Source organism: Ambystoma mexicanum, chromosome 13 (genome assembly GCF_040938575.1).
Source record: "Ambystoma mexicanum isolate Mex_15411 chromosome 13, UKY_AmexF1_1, whole genome shotgun sequence".
Lineage (NCBI taxonomy): Eukaryota > Metazoa > Chordata > Amphibia > Caudata > Ambystomatidae > Ambystoma > Ambystoma mexicanum.
Window position 1 is genome coordinate 225,020,992 of NC_090938.1, and position 19,289 is coordinate 225,040,280.

The 19,289-nt window shown below is 45.5% G+C and overlaps 1 protein-coding gene across 3 annotated transcripts in view; it reads left to right on the forward strand.

Moving 5' to 3' along the window:
• The window catches only part of TMEM183A (transmembrane protein 183A), a 215,459-nt gene that overhangs the window by 53,255 nt on the left and 142,915 nt on the right, over positions 1 to 19,289 (forward strand). For all 3 annotated transcript variants that reach the window (XM_069633681.1, XM_069633683.1, XM_069633682.1), the window contains exons 2-3: positions 4,186 to 4,275; positions 13,787 to 13,951. In XM_069633681.1, coding sequence (XP_069489782.1) covers positions 4,186 to 4,275; positions 13,787 to 13,951 — 255 coding nt within the window. The remainder of the gene's footprint in view (positions 1 to 4,185; positions 4,276 to 13,786; positions 13,952 to 19,289) is intronic.

The following is a 19,289-nucleotide window of genomic DNA, read 5'->3' on the forward strand; positions in this document are numbered from 1 at the left end:
CACCCTTATTGAATATGTTAAGCTAGAATGTAATCTGTCAGCTCAGTAACATACTGTTTGTGTGCCGACAAAATGTCCACTGAAATGTGTAAATGCTACTCGAGGCACATTACTTCACTTATCCACAAAGGGTTTTATCTTGCGCCTCAGAGCAAGTACATTTGGATAACATCTGCGTCACGGAGCTCTTATAGAGGTCGTATTTACCTGTAACAGTTGATAACACCAAACATGAGTGATGCAAAGGATGACAAGGTTAAGCACCACCGCTCTTGATGTAGAACAGGCTATTGTACACTTGACAAGTGCCAATTATATATCTTCCAAGTTAGAACAACTGTGCATCACAGCTTACTTAAACTCTTTCCCGAACAACAACATACTTTGGAAATACATTAAAATCAAAATCAACCTGGTCAAATCATATAGATAATTGGAGTTAGATAGTAAGTTCTAGAGAGAAACGTTTATGTACATTATATGGGGATAATTTAATGGAAACCACCAGATCTCTTTTAACTGAATGTGAAAGCATTGTATTGATCCGATTCACTTGACTTCAATTAATATCTGGGGTCAGTATATGGCTGGTCATGATTTAATCTTGATATACCATTTTACCGTATTTCTGGAGCTTATCAAAATAATATTGGTTGATGTAACTGTTTTTAGCTGTTTTATGTTTTTTTTCTTTTTGTTGATATATGAACCCTTTTAGGCAAAGTTTACATGCAGTACCCTCTGGGACCACTACACACAACTATGACTACAGGTGTAAGCAAAACCAACCTTTGGTATAAGTCTGTACCACACAGTTTTTGGTAGCGAGCTGAGCAGCCAGGCTTATCTCAAAAGGGAATGTGAGCTGTAATGATGTTACACAGAGGTCTACAATCACAGTATTCAAATAGACTCTTATACTTAAGGTTTCATGCTAAAACACTTATTAATTTGTTACACAGTCAGTTAGAAAACATTCACTAAAAGGAGGCAATCAATAACACACACAAATATTGTACAGTACTTCACATTGCTCGGTTCTGAGGCATTTAAACTACTTTGAAGGAGGAGCAAAATGGCATTCAGAGCATTTGAAGTAGTAGCAAAAATGCATAAGTTGATATAAAACGAATAGTAGAGTTATTCTTAAACAGTGCAAATAGTTTGAGTTCACCAGAGGAGTTGATCCAATGCAATAGGTAGGCCAAAGTCAATGGACTAGAGTCTTGTATCAGTAAAAAACGGTTCTGGTAGTTAAACGGAAAAGTCTTTGCCACGGTTCTCAGGATTAGTTCATAGAAGAAAGCGTTATATGTTGGGTCACAAGATGACTAAGCCTGCAAGTTGCCAAGTTTCACACACTTTTGTGAGAGGTAAGTTCTCTTGGTCGGGTTTTCACATTACCTTATGTTGAAGAAAAAGATGCAGCTAAAGACTTCTGTTCCTGGCAGTTCCTGCAGATCTCGCTGTTCCTGAGCCTCAGTCGTGGGGACAAGAGGGAGGACATCAGGGGGACTCCTGCACTGCACGTGGACGGGTCAGAAAGCTGGCAAACTGGCAAGCATATATGCGATTCCAGTAGCTGTAGTCAAGCACACAAACTGGTGTCCTTCTCCCTGGCTATTCAGTTTCCTGCAGCACTCTGAGGAAAATGCAACCAGCTCCAAGAATGGTATCCAGGTGGTTTACGAGTTGATTGGTCCCACCAACTCAAAGGGAGAAGTCGTCCTTGAAGGGCTTCTCTGTTGAGATGAACTTGTCGATTCGGACATGCAGCCGTGCTTCACCGGACAAACCAACAGTCCAGGAGTTGCAGCAGCCATCCTCTTCCAGCTCTTCTTGGGTTCTTTCGTTCCAATGGTCGACTCTGCCTTCCAAGCCAAGAGACTTGCCTTTTATTTCGTTTTCTCCCTTTCATTCCAACCTAGCTGCCCCTCACCCTGCAGGGTGGCTGTCCTTGCCTGACAGTCAGCCAGCCAATCGCGCCAGAGTGCACTTGGGTCTCCCAGGAGACTAAGCACAGGGAGTTTCGGGCACCACCCTCACTTCCTGCCCACCCCAGACACTCGGGCTGCAGAGGCGGTCTTCAGTCCTGAAGCCCGCCAAAGGCATAGGAACAAAGGGACCAAACCTCGTTTGGCGTGCAGAGACAAACTCTAGGGACCTTTCCAAAAAGAAATGGCAAAAAAAGAAGACCTGGACCCGTTTAAACAAAGGAGGCTCAGACACCATCTTGAAAAACCTGGCTCCTGCGATGTAACGCTACTTGTGTTCGTGGTCTGGAAAAAATCATGGTAGATCGTTGTAAAACCACTGCCACCAGCCATTTTGAGAGAAAAGGGTAACATTGGCCCGCTACATGAGTTTCTAGACATAGGGGATACTAGGTAACCCCGCCAGCACTCTATTGTAAGATAGTGTGTGCTGGATCTAGGAATTTAGAAAGACTAGTAAAGTCAATTTCAATTTACTTTCTCTGGGAAACAGTAGTTTATCCCAGAGAAGGTATTTAAACCTTAGGATAGCCTAAAAGGCTTCTCTGTGTCACTGCACTGAGGATGCTGTGTGACGCACATGAAAAGATGATGCCTATGTAGTTGTCTAAAACTCCATAATCAAAGAACACAAGAGTAAAACACACATCAAAATACATGAGAGTGGGGAGAAAAGGCTCACGCTCTTTCCAGGTAAAAAATCAAGTCCTCAAAATCCAGCAAAGTTGCTGGGGGTCTCTAAGGTGAAGGGAATTGGCACACATATGAGAATTCTCCCTGACAAACCCTGTCTGGGAATGTGGTATAAATGGCTGCATGTATATGTTGTATGTTGCTTTTTAACAAAAGTCTTGACTTCTATTATCCAACAAAAACAAAAAAAAGATACAGCAATATATGGATAATTGTATCATGATTATTATCGGGTCCAAACGCAGTTCATCTTTCACAGCTGCAAATGGGAATTTCACATGTCGAACAATCATGCAGGCAGATTTGAATTTTCTCTTTCCGTACACGACTCTTAACGGTTGAAGGAGCTGCTAACACTGGGAGAAAGGGGTTGTGGAAAGAGGCAAAGCAATACGAGAGGAGGGCACTGAGGAGGAGTCTAATATGGCAGAGCTGCCCCATTCTAAAAGTTCTCCCACCCCATTATGAACATCAATTTGCTTTCTGCCTACAACTGAGTCTGCAGCGCCTCGGGTGGGGTGGGGCCGGCCAAATTGTATATACAAGACAAATTCCTAACTTCACCTAAATCACATGTACATGCGTCCCTGCATAGCCCTTTAGGGTTCAAATCGCATAGTGATGCAGAGTGTAAAAGGACCTCCCGAAGCAGAGATGAAGGAGTTTGAAGGTGAGTTGTCAGGGGAATATGGAACAGAAGAATGAGTGAGGACGAAGGGGATAGAAGTTGGAGGAGGGCAGGACTATGAGTAAGGAAAGGAAGGAAGGAAGGAAGGAAGGAAGGGTTCAGCAATAATGCTGTTGCGCTTCGTGAGGTGGAGGGGGTAGTAACAGACGTTAGGGTACCGTGTGTATGAGGTACATTTATTTAGTGAAAGTTAGGAAGAGAAAAAGGTGGTTAGGCCACTGAAGGGATTGCAATGTGGAGTCCTACACTAACTGTCTTTATCAGCAAAGTGGAGGTTCTTGCTTTGGTTTTGTTCCTATGAAACGAACTTGGGGTTTGGGGGTCAAGGGAATCGTGACATTTTGGATGTGTTCAGTTTACGTTGTACCTGCCTGGTGAGTACTCATGGAGGGGTCTTAATGTCCCATGACCGTGATTGTGGGCGAAACTGCTTGGTAGGTTTCGGTCATTGGGAAGGCTCAACCGGTGAGGTTGCAATAGAAGAGAATTTGACTTGTGATAAATATAAAGATACTGTCATGTTGCCTTTTTATGCAGAATCTTTAAATTGTAAATTCATTTGTGCATAGAGTTTATTAATTCATGATAAGCAGATATGTCTTTGCTTTTAAACTACGTTTCTGAATTGGCATGAAAATATGTGACCTTGTTTTATTTATTTAGATATTAAACCCCCACCACTCCTGTATTTGGCATTGTCACTCTGCATCCTGGTCTTTCATGTAGAGCAATGCCCAATCGGAGACCCTATTTTCATAGTGCGTTGTGTGTGTTCTAAATAACCAAGGAAATGCTTTTATTCCATTCCAGTAACAGTAGCCGATTTTGCCAATTCAGATCCAGCTGTGGTGAAATCTGGTCGTGTTAGAAAAGCTGTAGCCAACGCAATTAAAAAAGAAGGTAAGTCAGTCGACAGATCTTGATAATATAGTTCAATTTGTTTTGTAGCTTCTCTTTACTTTTTTCCCCTTGCCAAAGCATAAGTTAATAGTGCAATTGTCTGTACTTCAAATGTTTCTTGTTTTATACTTTGGACCTCATGTGCCTGTTTTACTGACCAGCCCATGAAAGAATCCTTTATATCCCTCTCCCCACTAACGAGACCGTTTGAGTAAGTTCCTTTCTAACTTTGCTCTGTGTGATAGACCTCCGAGCCACCTTTAATGATGAAAAGACTGAAATTAAAAATAACCTTCCCCTCGTATTTAATTCTCTACTCCATTTGGGGTAGTGGCAATACGTTGAAAGAAAATTTCTCTTTTTTTTTCTTTCAGAATTTCCATCCTTTAAGGTGACTTCCAGTGCCCTCCCTGTCCTTATGCTGCTAAAGGTAAGGAGGGGGGGGGGCCTTTTGTGAAGGTTACCCACACAATCACAGTGGTGTCCTATGAATCACACCTTTTTATAGTGGGGGTGCCTTGAGTATCGCCTATGCACTTTTAAGCTGATTGATAAGATCTGGCATGGTTCGAAATTGCTGGGAGCTATTTAACTCTGGTTGGCGTGCTACCAGAAGCTACCTTTGGTTCCATACAAACATACCTATGTGCTATTAAGATGTGTTTTTGGGAATGTTTATAAAGACACATTAGAATACGTCTAGAAGGCATTTAGGTCATAATGGATTATCCATAATGGACAGAAAGTTTAAACTTTTCATCTTGGGTAAGTAAGATTTGTGGCATGCTATATACTCGCTCCTGGTTCCACAGAGGTAGCTCCTTCCCACTGGGTGATCTTACCAAATCTTAATTTCAAACCCTGCCTGGCATTCAAAGAGAATAGCTTAATACTGGATTAGAATGTCTGTCTCTTAGGCATCCTGTTTTTAAAATTCTACAATGCTTTGCAGATAATGTCACCTGAGGCATGCTTTATTCATGTGCAGGAAGTCATGGTTTGAAGTCTGGTTTTCTGCTTCCAATTTAACTGCAGAGTGTTCCTTCTGACCGAAGGCATGAATGGCTCTACCTCTGCATGAAACCAACTGAATCAAGACACGGGTGAGGTGGGAGCTATCTGCCAATAACCTATTCTGTTCTCCTTTTTCCTACCCACCAACCCAGCTGTCTAACCCTTCCACAAAATCCATCCAAGTGGTCATTGCAAACCATGTTTAGCATTTGGTTCAGGTACAGCACTTTAGTCAAACATGTTTTTGAATTTTGTTGTGCATTTTCTTTTGGATTGGTGTTATCACACTGATAACACAGACTGTCAGCCAATGGCATACTACAGAAACACATTAAGTGGCTAAACAAGTTTGCTTAATAACCAATTCAATGACCAAGCAAATGTGTGTTACCTACGCTGAAATAATAACCATGCGGTTCCCTATGCAACGAAAAGTGGACTGAGTGAATGGGTTACACAGTCCTGAAGCAAAGTTGCCAGTTGTGGGAATCCTTTAGCTGATTTTCTTCCCTTTGCTCAACCAGTGGTAGCAGCCATGAATGGGAGCAGGGTATATAAGAATACAGGGTAAACGTGTTGCTTTAAATAAAACCGTATCCAAACAGTTGTGTATGGCTAACAGGCTAAAGACACTCACAAAAATGTTAAAGCTTTTTTAGATTTATTTTGCTTTTCATGTTTTTTTATACTTTTTGTATGTTTAGAATGGTACTTCTCATTGGGAAGTCTTGTGGTGATTCTTTGGGAAACAAGCTGCCTTTCCCAAAACGTCTGCTTCAATGTGTTTTTGGAGTTTTCATATTTTCACACCATTTCCCAGAATGCAGCATCTATGTTCTTTGTCTTACAATAGTTTTACCCATTATTAACTTTACCTGAAAGAACTGCGTTTTCACAACTTTCCTTGGTCGGTCTTTCCATTCCTATTGCTTAATAGGCCCTTCCTAACTTTACTTAATTTACATTTCAACTTGAAAAGACCCCATGTCTTTACGCAGCACATGCCTCTGCTCTCCGTATGTCTAGCAAGTCTTTCCAGGATATGCAGGTGCACTTCTGGCTCCTCCGATGGGATTTACAGTATTGTTGTGTGGGCACAATTGCATTTTTGTGGGTTCTGTTGTCTCTTCTTGGGGACCTGCAAACGTATTGCTTTTTCCCTGTGATTTAAGATTTCACTTTTTGTTTTTTTGTGGTCAGAGGATCTTCTACTGCAGTGCTGTTGCAAACTTTCTTTTAACATGACCCTATAACTGTTAGCGCAGGGGTGCTTTTTTTTAAGCACTCCATGTTGCCCACCGTGTGATCACCCTACATTAGTTTTAGGGAGTAGGCTGTTGGAAGCTGTAATTTTAATTTTGGTTTCACCAGGGATGCCATCCAATTTACTGCATTAGTAACTTTTCTTTTGGTAGCCGTTGGCATACTAATGTATGCTCTTCTGTTGGCCATTTTGTTTGTTTCTTTGTTTAGTGAAGCTACAAGATAAAAGAGCTGTTGTGCATGCAGGCATGCATCCATGGTCTTACTCTGAACCCATCCCTGCGTCCTCTACAGTGGGTTGGAATGGTATAGACTAATCACTGGTCCTAAAACGCTGTTGCACATCCTTTGGGGAGGTCCTGATAGGTTAGTGGTTTTTGTGGTCAACCATTGTGGCTAGCTGACAAAACCTTTGTTTGGAGCCCACTTGTCTGATTGCAGCACTGCCAATGAGGGTGGCATTTTAGCTTGATCCTTCCGTCGGCTCTGCTAGATTTTTCTTGGAAGGCTGCAGGCTTAGTTGCCTGCTGGAAGATTTAGACACTGAAAAGTTGCTGCTGAATTTTGAGACGAAGTTTGGCCATCCTGGCCCTGTTTCGGTCTCTGTACCTTTTTAGCTCCAGTTTTGATTTTTGACTACCTGATATTCTTCTTTGGCTATTCTTTTCCTCCTATGGGCCCTCTGCATTGGCTGGGCTGGGTCTTCCATGCTGTGAGTTTCTGGGCAATTTCACCGTCATCCACCTTGGTGTATAGGAAGCTGCTGTCATCCAGAAGAAAATTGGTATCCCTCTACCCACACCTCTCCTGCTCTTTTGTGCTGTCCTCATCCACCTCTGGCTGTTAAGGGTTAGGGAGTATAGGGGGGAGTATACGGGCCGGACCGTGGTAGTGGGGGGGTTAGGCGGGCTATGGGGGTGTCCCTATTTAAAAAATAAAGTAAGACTAAGTAATTCTATAGAAGTAAATGTCATCGATAAAATAACATAGAGCCTCCACATAGCTGTTTTGTGGTAGTGTTCTGATGACTGGCTGCCCACATTTGCCTTTCCGTTGGAATCTGCTTATTCAGGTTCATCCTTAGTCTAAGAGCCATCTCTGCCAGTGCTTGAAATTCCGGTTGGTGGGTGCCACTCCCACAAAGATAAATTCTTCTTCTTTTTGGCTTCTGAGTTGTAATTGGCACAATGTTCAGGTCCCTGGGTGACCGGATTCTGTGAACTGCATCTGAAAGGAAGGGCTGTACTCAACTGGTTGTTTTCTATTTTCTGAACAGCCTTTTTCAGAAACCAACACTGTGCAAATTTACCTCTAGGTCCTGGGTTAATGGGATGTCTGAGCGTGCACAGGTAAGAGACTAACACAGAGGTGGCATGTTTTGGTCTATAAACATTTAATGTAAAATGGGTTGGGAAATAAGCTATCTTTCCCTGTGACCAAGGGGAATTTCCCCTACCTCGAAACAATCTAAGGGGTCGGTCAGGATGTCAAATGTAAATCCACTGTTGTCTAAAACAACCTATTTCCTGCCCATACACTAAGGCAAGAGGTGAATATCTTTTCAAGTTCCTTGACAAAACAAAGTGCACAAACTGAACTTTAACTTGTGTTTGCCTTGCCTTCCAAGATAGTTGGTTTCCCATCAGTACCTGAATATCCAAATGGTTCACCACTCTTGATCTTAGGGAGATGACTCCCTCATCCTAACATTTTCCCAGTCCGGAGTGCCAAGGGGGACAATCTACTTCATCTGGTCTATTCCACTTTAACATTGGCTAAGATGATGCCTCTCTCCTTTTAGTGCTCACAAAGACCTTAATCCACAGCTCTGGTATACTCTCCTGCCAGGGACACTCTCTCTTTTTCCTTAGTATTCGGGTCCTCAAGGGTCCCAGCCCTCGGCTGCTATGGTAAGCATCTCGTGCTTCTAGGCTCTCGGGTGGTCTTCCGCCGGCTTTCCCAGCTACTTTCCCAGCTGCTCAGTAAGGAAGTCTCTTGGTTCCCTCAGTTGCTTGTAGACTGCTGCTGCTCCAGGTTGTACTTGGAGAGAGAGATTCAAGGCTTCCTCAGTTCCCCACAGACCGGCTTCCTCAGTTCCCCCTCTATCTGGATAAGGTAGTGGTCCAGAGCTCCTTCTGCTCCTGCATAGGATTCCGGTTCCCTGCTCCTCCATGGAAGGCTTGACAATACTTTGTGGAAACCAGCAACCACTAAAATGTTGTTGGGATGGTTCCCCGGTATGCCAGAGGTCGTCTGGGGGTCCGTCCGACTCCCAAGGGCCCAACACCCTTCCCGCTCCTCTTCAAGGTGATGTGAAACGATTGTGTCTGTATTGTATCTGGTAGTGTACCACCTTTGCCTGTGAGAGTGTGTCTCCACATTGTAACACGTGTTTCACTCTTCGTCTGGGTTGCTGGGATTGGCTCTCCTTCCCACCATGGGTGAATGCCCATTGTCTAGCTCGGCTGCATCACATGCGTGTAGACCACAAAATCGAGCTGTTGGACCTGCATTTATGAAATGTATTCAATTTTTATTTATTCAATTATTCATTGTGGGTACACTCCCCGGACCAGAAATGTTTCTGCTCTAAGGGCATCAGAGTGAGAACAGCGGCCTTGCTCAATCCACCGAGAGAATGGGCATACAACTGCTATCATGTAGCGGTATGCTTGGCAGACTTGGATCATGCCGACATGGAGGTGTTGAAATGGACCAACTGGGCGAGCTGTGGCTCCTCTCACAGCTCTCAATGTATGTCATGCAGTAAACTGCTTGCAAGACAAGCAGTTACTCATATATTTGGCCACTTCCACCAAATTAGGGCACAACCATGTTTCTCCAATATGGGCTGCAAGCACATCCTTCCCTGTATGTGTTGGATAATGTAGCTCTGTCAGTGCTGTGTGCAGCAATGCGCTTGGCATAACCACTTTCCCCTCTGTTATTCTACCGTCATAGGGTGTCTGTTGGAGATACTGTACATCCCCTCCTAGTCCACCGATCCTTTTCTTCCCTGTGATGATAAAGAAGAACGAAAGAACAAGAAAGAATGCTGAGTGGAAAGAGAAAAGACTTTGATGCTCCGGTGCAAAGGACCCAGAAAGCCAACATTGAAAGGGAAGGAGAACTACGGAAAGGGTGTGAAACTTAGGAGTTCTCAGCCAAGACGTGGAAGCTGCTGAGAACAGAGCAATCCTGACGGGAGTACCCGGCCCTTGGGTGTAACAAGGAGGCAGGGAGAGAGCCGAGAGCCGAGGGCCGAGCCATGCAGCGGAAGAGCACCCCGAGCGAGTGTACCAGGGGATTGGTGGCATGACCAGTGGAAGGTGGATTGTTTGGTCCAAGAATAACGCCAAGACAGTTTGTACACTGGTCCTGCCAGGCCATGAAAAATCACCAAGAAGCATCAGAGTAAACACAGGAACTGTTTAGACTCTCAAGTGTTGGCCCAATCCTGGAGAAAGACCGAGTGACAATAACTGGTGAACAAGAAGGTAACTGGAGAGGCAGGAGACCTGGGAGGGGATACAGGGACCAAGGACACACACAGCCAACTCTTCCCAGTGAAGGGACAAGTGTTTGTAAAAGTGAGGATATCTACGACACTCAGCCTACTCGTCCTAGTAAAATGACAAATGTTTATAATAGTGAGAATATCTGAGACCCGGTTTAATCATCTCAGTGAAGGGTCTAATACCCATAATAAGGAAAGTCAGTTGAACCTGTCTCACTCGGTACAACAGGACAGGAACCAAACAAGGGAGTAAACATAGTTGCCTGGACGGATATATTCGATATAAGGAGAAGGGCAGTTTGCCAGAACAAGATGATTGTGATAAGAGACATATTGATTATGCAGAAGTAAGGAACAAGAGGAATACAGAGACACTTCAAGAAAGCATAATACAAGGGCATGAAATCCCAAACAGCGAAGAGACAAAGTCTAATTCAAGAAAGAAGAGGGACACCAGAAAGATGGCAAAGTCCCCAAGAGGAACTGTACAAATGAATCCAAGAAATAACCAAGAACTATTTAAGAATCGACTACTAAGGCTTCAGAAAGCCTCTAGGGGAGAAGGGAGTCTGTTAGGGAGAATTTTCATTTCTGTGCTAATTTCCTCCCACAATAGAGACCAACAGCTCTTTTGCTGGACTTAGGACTTCTTTTTAATTTTAACACCTGAGCGAGTGGGACCTTTTTCTCACTCCCTCATGTGTTTTCCCTGATTAGGATTTTGTTTCGACAGTTTTTGGAGTCTAAACCTCATAAGCAACTGTTTTTTGTATAGTGACACACAGCACCCTCAGTGTAGCGTCACTGAGTCTCTGAAGGTTTAAATAACTTTTTCTTGGGTGAACTACTGTTCCCAAGGATAGTAAGGTGAAATTGATATTACTTACCTTTTTTACTTTGTAGGTCCAGTGCACACCATCTTATGTGGAGTGCTGGGGGTTGCCTAGTAGCCCCATATCCTCCTTTCTCATGTAACATTTTTTGTTACCCTCACTACTTCAAATGGCTGGTGGCAGTGGTTTACCTTTTACTACCAATGTGCGTTTTTACCGCAGGCTGAACTCTCAACTGCAGTACAGCACCCATGGGTGTGCATTTTGTCAAAATGGCCCCTGTTTTCTTTTTCTGCCATCTTCTCTGTGAGGTCTTTCTTGGCTTTTATTATGTAAGTTGAGACAGGTTTGAGCCCTTTTTGTGTTTTGCCTTTGGCGGGCTTCAGCCAAAGTTGTTGTTTTCTCTTAGTGGTAGGGTCAGGATAGTTTAGCTCTGAGAGAGAGGACGGACTGTTTACATTTTGGAATTCACTACTGACAACGAGCACACTTTTTATTTGGTTGGGAAACCCATAGAATAGGGATAGAGAGGCGTTTTTCTTTTAATTTGAATAAACAAATTGTATATCATGACAAAAACTGGTCCCACATCTGCCAAGGTTTGATTAATGTGGGACTGAGAATGGGACGGGCGGTGGGTTGTTTATTCAGGAAAGCGGCAGCACTGGTGTAGAGGGGGCAACAAAAAGAAGAAAAACATAGGCCACAGGGGAAACGTCCCACCCTCCACCCACGGCGGGCTTTTAGGAGGGGCCTATGGGTTGTGTCAATGTGTCTGGAGAGAGCTCAGTGGTGAAGCAGAGAAGTGAGGACACAGCGTGAAGATGTGCTGTGGAGAATGCAGGTGCAGTAAGTTTCCCGTGATCCATTCACAATCTTGTCATACCTGGTTCTGGCAATTGTTGTCCTCACTCTCCGGTACAGGCAGTGGTCATGACCTTCTATATCAACATGAATACCCCATTCTCTTGTAGGAAATGTCTGACCTCTGTACAAGATCTACACAGGTGGGTCATTCCTGGTGTTTGAGCACGCTGTATCCTACTATAGTTCACAAAGGCTCCTATAAGCCAGTAAAGCCCACACAGTGAGTGGTGCAAGTCAAACGAGGATTCCTTGGTGCGCACCCTAACTACCGTTTTCTCAGGTGGCACAAATGGTTTTCACTTCCCAGTTGATGCACATGTTGGGACTCACTAGGGAAACCATCCGTTCCGTTGGCTAAGGAAAATATTCAAATACTGGACTAAAAGTGGAATTTTCTCTCTCAGATGTGAGCAACAATTTGGTTAAAATATTATGCACATTGCTTCGTTTAGCAAATAAACATTAAAGTTCTCTACACCTATGAACATTTAAATCGGATATAAGAAAAGTAATTAAAATGTTCAGGGGGCTGCTAACTTGTAAAATGTCTGCTCTAAAAGAGGAATAGCAATCCAGTGTCACACCAAGGTAAAAAGCCAAACTTGGATGGTGCAAAATCGAGTTGAAACTTTGAAACTCTACATTAATCACCTGGTAATGTGTGCACAGCCTAGTTTTTGTACCTGTAAAGGCATTTGTGGCAGATGGTCTTTTTGAAGGAAAGCGCAAATGAGTACGAAAATAGTCTGATAAAGTAACTCCCTGGTAACAAAGAAATTGAGCTAGTGACCTATGTAGCAGAGGGTCAATGCTTATCCTAAGTGATTGGACTTTTGGGATGACTGTTAGGGGTGCATTATTTATATTGCAAGGGGAGCTGGAGGTTTCTTTGGGTTGAATGTGTGGGCGTCAATAGAACTTTGCAATATAATATCTGTAGAAGACTGAGCCAGTTACTGTCAATCCATGTGTTTGTTTTGAAATGTGCTCAAGTTTGGAGGGATCTTGATGATCTTCCCTGGAAGGGTTTATAGTTGTTGGGTGCTATTTTGCTCCTGCTTGTATCTTATGAGAGCCTGGTTAGCTTGACACAGACAGCTGCCACTAACTACCTTTACATCACCATATTAACTGGTACTATATAAACATACCTATGTGTCATTAACTTTGTGTGTATGGGAATGTCTCTAAAGGGCACCTCCTAGAAGATATTTAAAGCATGTTGCATGAAATGTTTCAACTCATTTTGAAGTTAGACTTTCAGCAAGCTATATATTAGCCCCTCATTACTGAGGGGTTGCTCCTGCCAACCAGATGATATCCAATACAGAGGAGCGCTTTCAGCACCTGCTTAGCAAATCTTAATTTCGGCCCCTGCTCATCAGTGAGGCAGTGAAACCGTAGGTTGGGATGGGAGAATGTGAATGTGTTTAGTATATAGATTAAAAAGGTGGGAGCAGCGTAGATCACTGTTTAAAACCCTCTAGGTTCTCTATAGAACAGTTGTAGGGAATGTTGCATTATCAGATACACCATTCCTCTGCCTAACATGTTGTAACTGGGGAGTCAATGGTTGGAGTAGGGGAATAAACTTGAGGCAAGATCGGGTGGGTGGTGTGTGGGATTGCATTATAAAACAAGTATGAAAAAGACCAACTAGTAATGGAACCAAATATTTCGATTATAGGGAGAAAGAGTACCGTGACAGCAAATTGGATTACGGATGTCTGAAAACCGTGAAGGGAGATCTGTTTTTAATTACATGCAGTAGGCTTTATGTTTGCTTTCTAATGAAAAATACATAATACAAAATGTGTTTACTGTTTATTTTATTTAGTTTTGCTTTCCTTTTTATTGCAGAAATGATTATGTATTTTGTGTGCTGTACATGATCATGACAAGAAATTTAAGGGGGCCATTGATGTTTCTGAACTGCTAGCTGAGAACTTTTTTTTGGAAGATATCACAAAGTATAATCATTTCAGCTCCATCTCATTGTTAATTTGGCTTGTTCCAGTAAAATCGCTGTGTGGTTTGGAAGCCTCTCTGGTTCCAGTGGACGATGAGCTCACATTCTGTACTGTAAATGAACAGTGTGAAAGCAGTGATGACCTGGACATGGCAGAAAACTCACAAGAAATAGTACCATCTGGGAAAAAGAAAAGAAGCAGAAGGCACAAAGGTATGGCTTGGCAAGAGCCGAAAGCAAGTGTTCACTTTCTTTAACCCCTTAACTACCATGGTTCCCCCTACCCCCGTGCCAAGGCCTTTTTTGGTGATTTCGGTATGCCGCCATTCAATGCCTTGCAACTTTTTATCTCGGCCATATTTGGCCCTTTTTTCCCACATGTAGGCAGTTGTAACGCCACCCACAAATCCTAGTTTGCCGTACGGGTTGAGCGAAAATAACCAAAAAAGGAGAACTTTTTTTTTTTTTTTTTTTTTCAGAAAATGCAAATAAAAGGTTGTACAAAGAAGCCTTTGGATTTTCCCTTGTAAGAGCTAGGAACAATTGGTTTGCTGTGCTGAATTCGCCATTTTCCAGGTTTTCAGGAATAGGTTGAGTGGAAACGAAAAAACATTTTGATATATTAATCCAGCTGTGAGAGGTAGGCGATTATGGCCTTTTTTGTCCAATAGGACATGCGTGGGGACGGAATGGAAGAAAAGGGTAGGAAAGCTGAATGTGAAGCCAGAAAGGCATTCATTTCTGAAAAGTAGACAAAATTCCAAGTTTAGGAAGGAGTGATTTGCGCAGGTCAGGAAAAATTCTATAGTTTGGGGGGAAAAACGGGAAAATGACAGAAAAAAACCCACAATTTCCGCACATTTCACTCTGATCAACCACCGAAACACACTGGCCACAACGCATGGCCTACCTTCCCGTGTTCCCACAGGTGTCCTGCCGAAAACGGTACCTCATGTGTGGGTGCACCTACCTGGGGGCAAAGGGAAAAGCCTAAAACACTGGTAACTCCAAGTCTTTCGTCGGAGCAGATTTTGATCATGTGGACAACCTACAGATTTGTGCCTAGGGTGTGGAAGCCACTAAGGAAAACGGGGAACCTCATGCATTTCTGAAAAGGGGACACCTGTGGGAATCCACAGAGGACTGACTTGCGCGAATTGGCTCAGAATGTATTACCCACAATCCCCGGCAAAGTCCGAAATTTGGTGAAGAAAAATACAATTTTCAGACATTTCACGCTGCCAACACCATATGTCCTACCATTTCCGTGTTCCCACAGGTGTCCCGATTAAAAAAAAAAAAAAAAAAACGGTACGGGGGGAGGGGTGCAAAACGTACTGCCCCCATGCTTGGGGGGGTTGGGGGGCCTGTGCCTATATTTCTGGTGACCTCTTCCCCCCCCGACCCCAAATGGATGGGGGCATCTCATGTACCCCTTCCTAGGGTCAGCAATCTGCCCCCAGGGAGGACTACATGAATTGCTCCCCATCCATCCACTTATGGTGAGGGGGTGGGAGGAGGGGTCCAGGGCCAACCCCCTTTCAAAAATACCCGGTGGCTAGTGGTCCCACCCCCACCCCCACCCTAAACGTTTTTTTAAAAAAAAACATTTTATTTTTGTTTATCCCCTTCCCTGGGGGCAGATGATCACCCATCTGATCCCAAGGTATTGCCCCATGCTTTGGAGGCTGGGGGGTGGAGGGGAGGAGGGTCACTTACATAGTAAGCAGCCCCTCCCCCACTTAAACAGATCCCTGGTGGTCTAGTGGCATTGCAGTTGCGGATCGAGCGCTCTGCGCCCAGCAATGCTTCCAAAAAGGTGTTGTTGGGAAGGGGAGAATCTCCCCTTTCCAACGACACCTCCCTCGATCTGAACGGCACAATACCTGTTCAGATCGAGCGAGATAAAAGGTGTAACGCACCTTTTCTTTTCACCGCGGCAGCCGCAGTGAAAATTACTTTTAGTTTCACGTTGACGTGCGTTAGGCATGCTGACATGAAACTGAAGGAAATCCAACCCCCGGCTGTGAGGGGGGGTGGGACCTCCCCCTCACATAGCCCGCGGATTGGATATATGTTTTGTGCGATCCCTACTTTAAAGGGACTGCACAAAACACAGTGCCTAAAAGGACGAGCTCTCTCGTCCTTGGCAACACAGAAGTAATGTCAAGGACGAGATAGCTCGTCCTTTGCACTTAATGAGTTAATATACTTTCGAATGGATTGTGTCCGCCAATGCATTCCACATCTTTGACATTTCATGTCCACAGCTGTGCACTTCGGAAACTTTTTCGGCAGAGGGAGTCCTGTCTCGATAGCGTCAGGTCCATGTCCCTCGAGGGCCTCTGTCTAGGACGACATCACAGGATGTTACAAATAGGACGCACGGTGCCCGTAGCCTCAGTTCCGTTTTTTCCGTGAACGTGTTCACTTCGTGAGACCTGGCGCGCCTCGTGTGTTTTCTTCATTGAAGATGTCTTTCTCTTCAACCCCCCTCCAACTCTGCGGTCCGGTTTCAAGGCCTGCCGGGACTGTAAGTCCAAGATGTCACTCACCGACCCCCACCGCATTTGTTTGTGGTGCTTCGGTGAGTCACACGACACCGACGACTGCTCAAAATGCCAGTCGCTGACTGCAAAGGTCTTGCCGGAGCGGAAGAGGAAGCTCCCGCTAGATAGGGGCTCGAAGCCTGTTACGTCCCGGACTTCCAAGTCCAAGGGGTTTTCCACCGATGACTCCAGGGGCGACTCTCAGTGTCGGAAGGAATCCCGGGGATCCCGGTCCCGGAGTGGTTTCCGCCACTCGTCTTCCTCATCCCGGCACGCGCAGAAGCACTGTCACCGGTCGCCTTCCCCGTCCTTCTCGGAGGAAGGTTACGTTCCCTATGAAGTCTTCGACCCCGGAGGAATGGGCAGCATTCAAGAAATCTATGATGGCGATTTTTCAGTCGCAAGACACGGGTCTGGACGCGCCTTCTGACGAAGCCGGCCTGGATCAGTCTCGGTCTATGGCTCGCACGCCTTGGGGCTCAGGTTCAGGACACGAAACACATTAGGAGCAGTTGAGGTCCTGTACTGACAAGGTTTTGAAAGGTCGCAAGAGACGTGTCTCTAGGTCTTGGGCCTCGTCCCCAGCGAGACCGCAGCAACCTATTAAGGGCTTGGGCAAGAGTCGACTTGTTCGGCGTCGTGTCCGTCTGATTTGGACATCGGCACCTTGCCGTCGTATCGGCCCATGGTGCCATCGGCACCTGTGTGGACACCGAAGCCTTCAGCGATGTCGAGGTTGTCGACGCTCTCGACGTCGAAGCCTTCGCCGCTATCGGCGCCTTCGGGATTTTTTTTCTCAAAATTTGCAGTTTCAGTACCCAGACATTGTGGATCCTCCAAGAAAGGCTACATAGAAGTTGGTGAGGCCGGTTTTGGCCTCCAGGTCCTCTTCTGTCCCAGGCCTTGGTTTCAACCCCCTCTGGATGATATTTTTGAAGAGGAGGAAAGGTCTGAGGTTGAGGAACCTGGTGACCTTGATGATGCTCCAATTTTTTCTGGGGACAGTCAGTTGGGGGAGTTGAGACAGACCCTCCATGATGCAAGTGGACTGGACACTTCCCCGGAAGTGGAGTTTGGTAGACCTGAGCCTGGGGCTCATGCAGAGTCTTCTTATAGGAGACTTGTGGCACGAGTCTCGGAGGATCTGGACTGGTCTAGTCCTCCAGAAGATTTTTGTGCAAGATGATCTGACAGACATCTTGGATCAAGGTCCGTCCTATGACCCTGTTTTGCCATTTCATTCTACCTTGCAGAAAAGGATGGCAGCTGCTTGGCAGTCCCTGGAATCTCTTCTGGCTGTGAATAAAAATATTACTAAAAAATACCGCCCTTCCGTTAGCGACCGCAGCTTTTTGTCTACTCACCCCACTACTGAGAGTTTGGTGGTTCAGGCGGCTACAGCCACCTCGAGGCAGGCGGCGTACCCTACCATCCCTCCGGATAGGGACGACAAGGGTTTTGACGGTTGGGCACGGAAGGTGTTTTCTGCTGGGAGCATGGCCTTGAAATCGGCCAACTCCATGTGTGCCTTGGCAAGGTTTACACACACTCTGTGGTCTTGTGTTGCTTTTGCGGCTGATCGTATTCCCGAGGGGGAAGAAAGGGATGGTTTCCTTGCTATCGTGCAGGATGGCAAGGATGCCATGTGTGAGGCCCTTCAGTCGGGTTTGGATACGACTGACAGTGTGAGCCGGTGCATGGCTGCGAGCACCGTTATACGCATATTTGCGTGGTTGCGGAAGTCGGTGTTTGCTCTGGATGTGCAAGCCCTTCTTCTGAACATGCCCTTTGATGGTGCTCATTTATTTGGCAGCAAGGCTGACTAGAGCCTTGGGGTTACAGAGCTCAAAAGCTGCGGCGAAGTCTTTAAGCGCCGCAGTGCGTCAACCTCTGCCTTTTCGTCCCAGGGGACAGCAGTGGAGGGGAGGTTCCTTTTTGTTTCTACTCCTCCTTTGGTAGAACGAGAGGGGCCGCCAGTCAAAGCGGACAGTGGAAAAGTACCTGTGGTGGTCGGGGAAATTGTGGTGCCAAAGCCGCTCAGGCAGCTGCCTCTTTGCCTTCAGGCACTCACTGCCGCAGCTGCTTCCAAACTGTCATGAGGCCATGTCCCATGGTTCGCCGGTTGGGGGGAGACTGTCTCAGCATCTCGAAGAATGGTGTGCCATTACTTCAGATGCGTGGGTTCTGGATACCATCGTCCACGACTACTGCCTTCCCTTCCTTCAGCGGCCTCACGACATTCCACCGGGGAAACACTGTTTGCAGAGTCTGGATCCGCCCCTTGCGCAGGAAATCTTGTTCCTGCTGGAGAAAGGTGCCATAGAACAGGTACCTGTAGCGGAGAGGAACAAGGGTTGGTATTCCCCTTATTATTTTATCCCAAAGAAAGACTGGGGATTGAGACTCATCATGGACTTGAGTTGGTTGAACAGACTTCTCAGGAAGGACAAGTTCAAGATGGTCACTCTTTCTCAGGTCCTCCAGGCCCTTCAACTTCAGGATTGGTTGGTGTCTCTGCACCTTAAGGATGCATACTTCCTGTGCGCGGGATGGATCAGCACATGGAAGTACCTGAGGTTTGCGGCTGGCGACTTTCATTTTCGGGTCTTGGCATTTGGATTGACCTCTGCTCGAGGGTCTTCACCAAGCTCATGGTCGTGGTGGCAGCATATCTCAGGCGAGGGGGGGGTGATTCAAGCCCCTACCTGGACGACTCGCCTCGCTGATCCGGGCGTGCTCTCCCAAGCCAGCTTTGGATCAGCTTGGTGTCGCCTGCCGCACCCTCCACAGACTGGGCTTCTCCCTGAATTTCAAGAAGTCGCATCTGACACCTTTCCAACAGCTCCAGTACATCGGGGCTGTGTTGGATACGTCCCTGGGGAAGTGTTCGCCTCCCAAGGTAAGGGCTCATCACATTGTGCAGATGGTGGACAAGTTTCAACATGTCCAGAGTCTCCCAGCGTTTGAATTCTTTAGGTTGCTCGGCCTCATGGTTTCCTGCA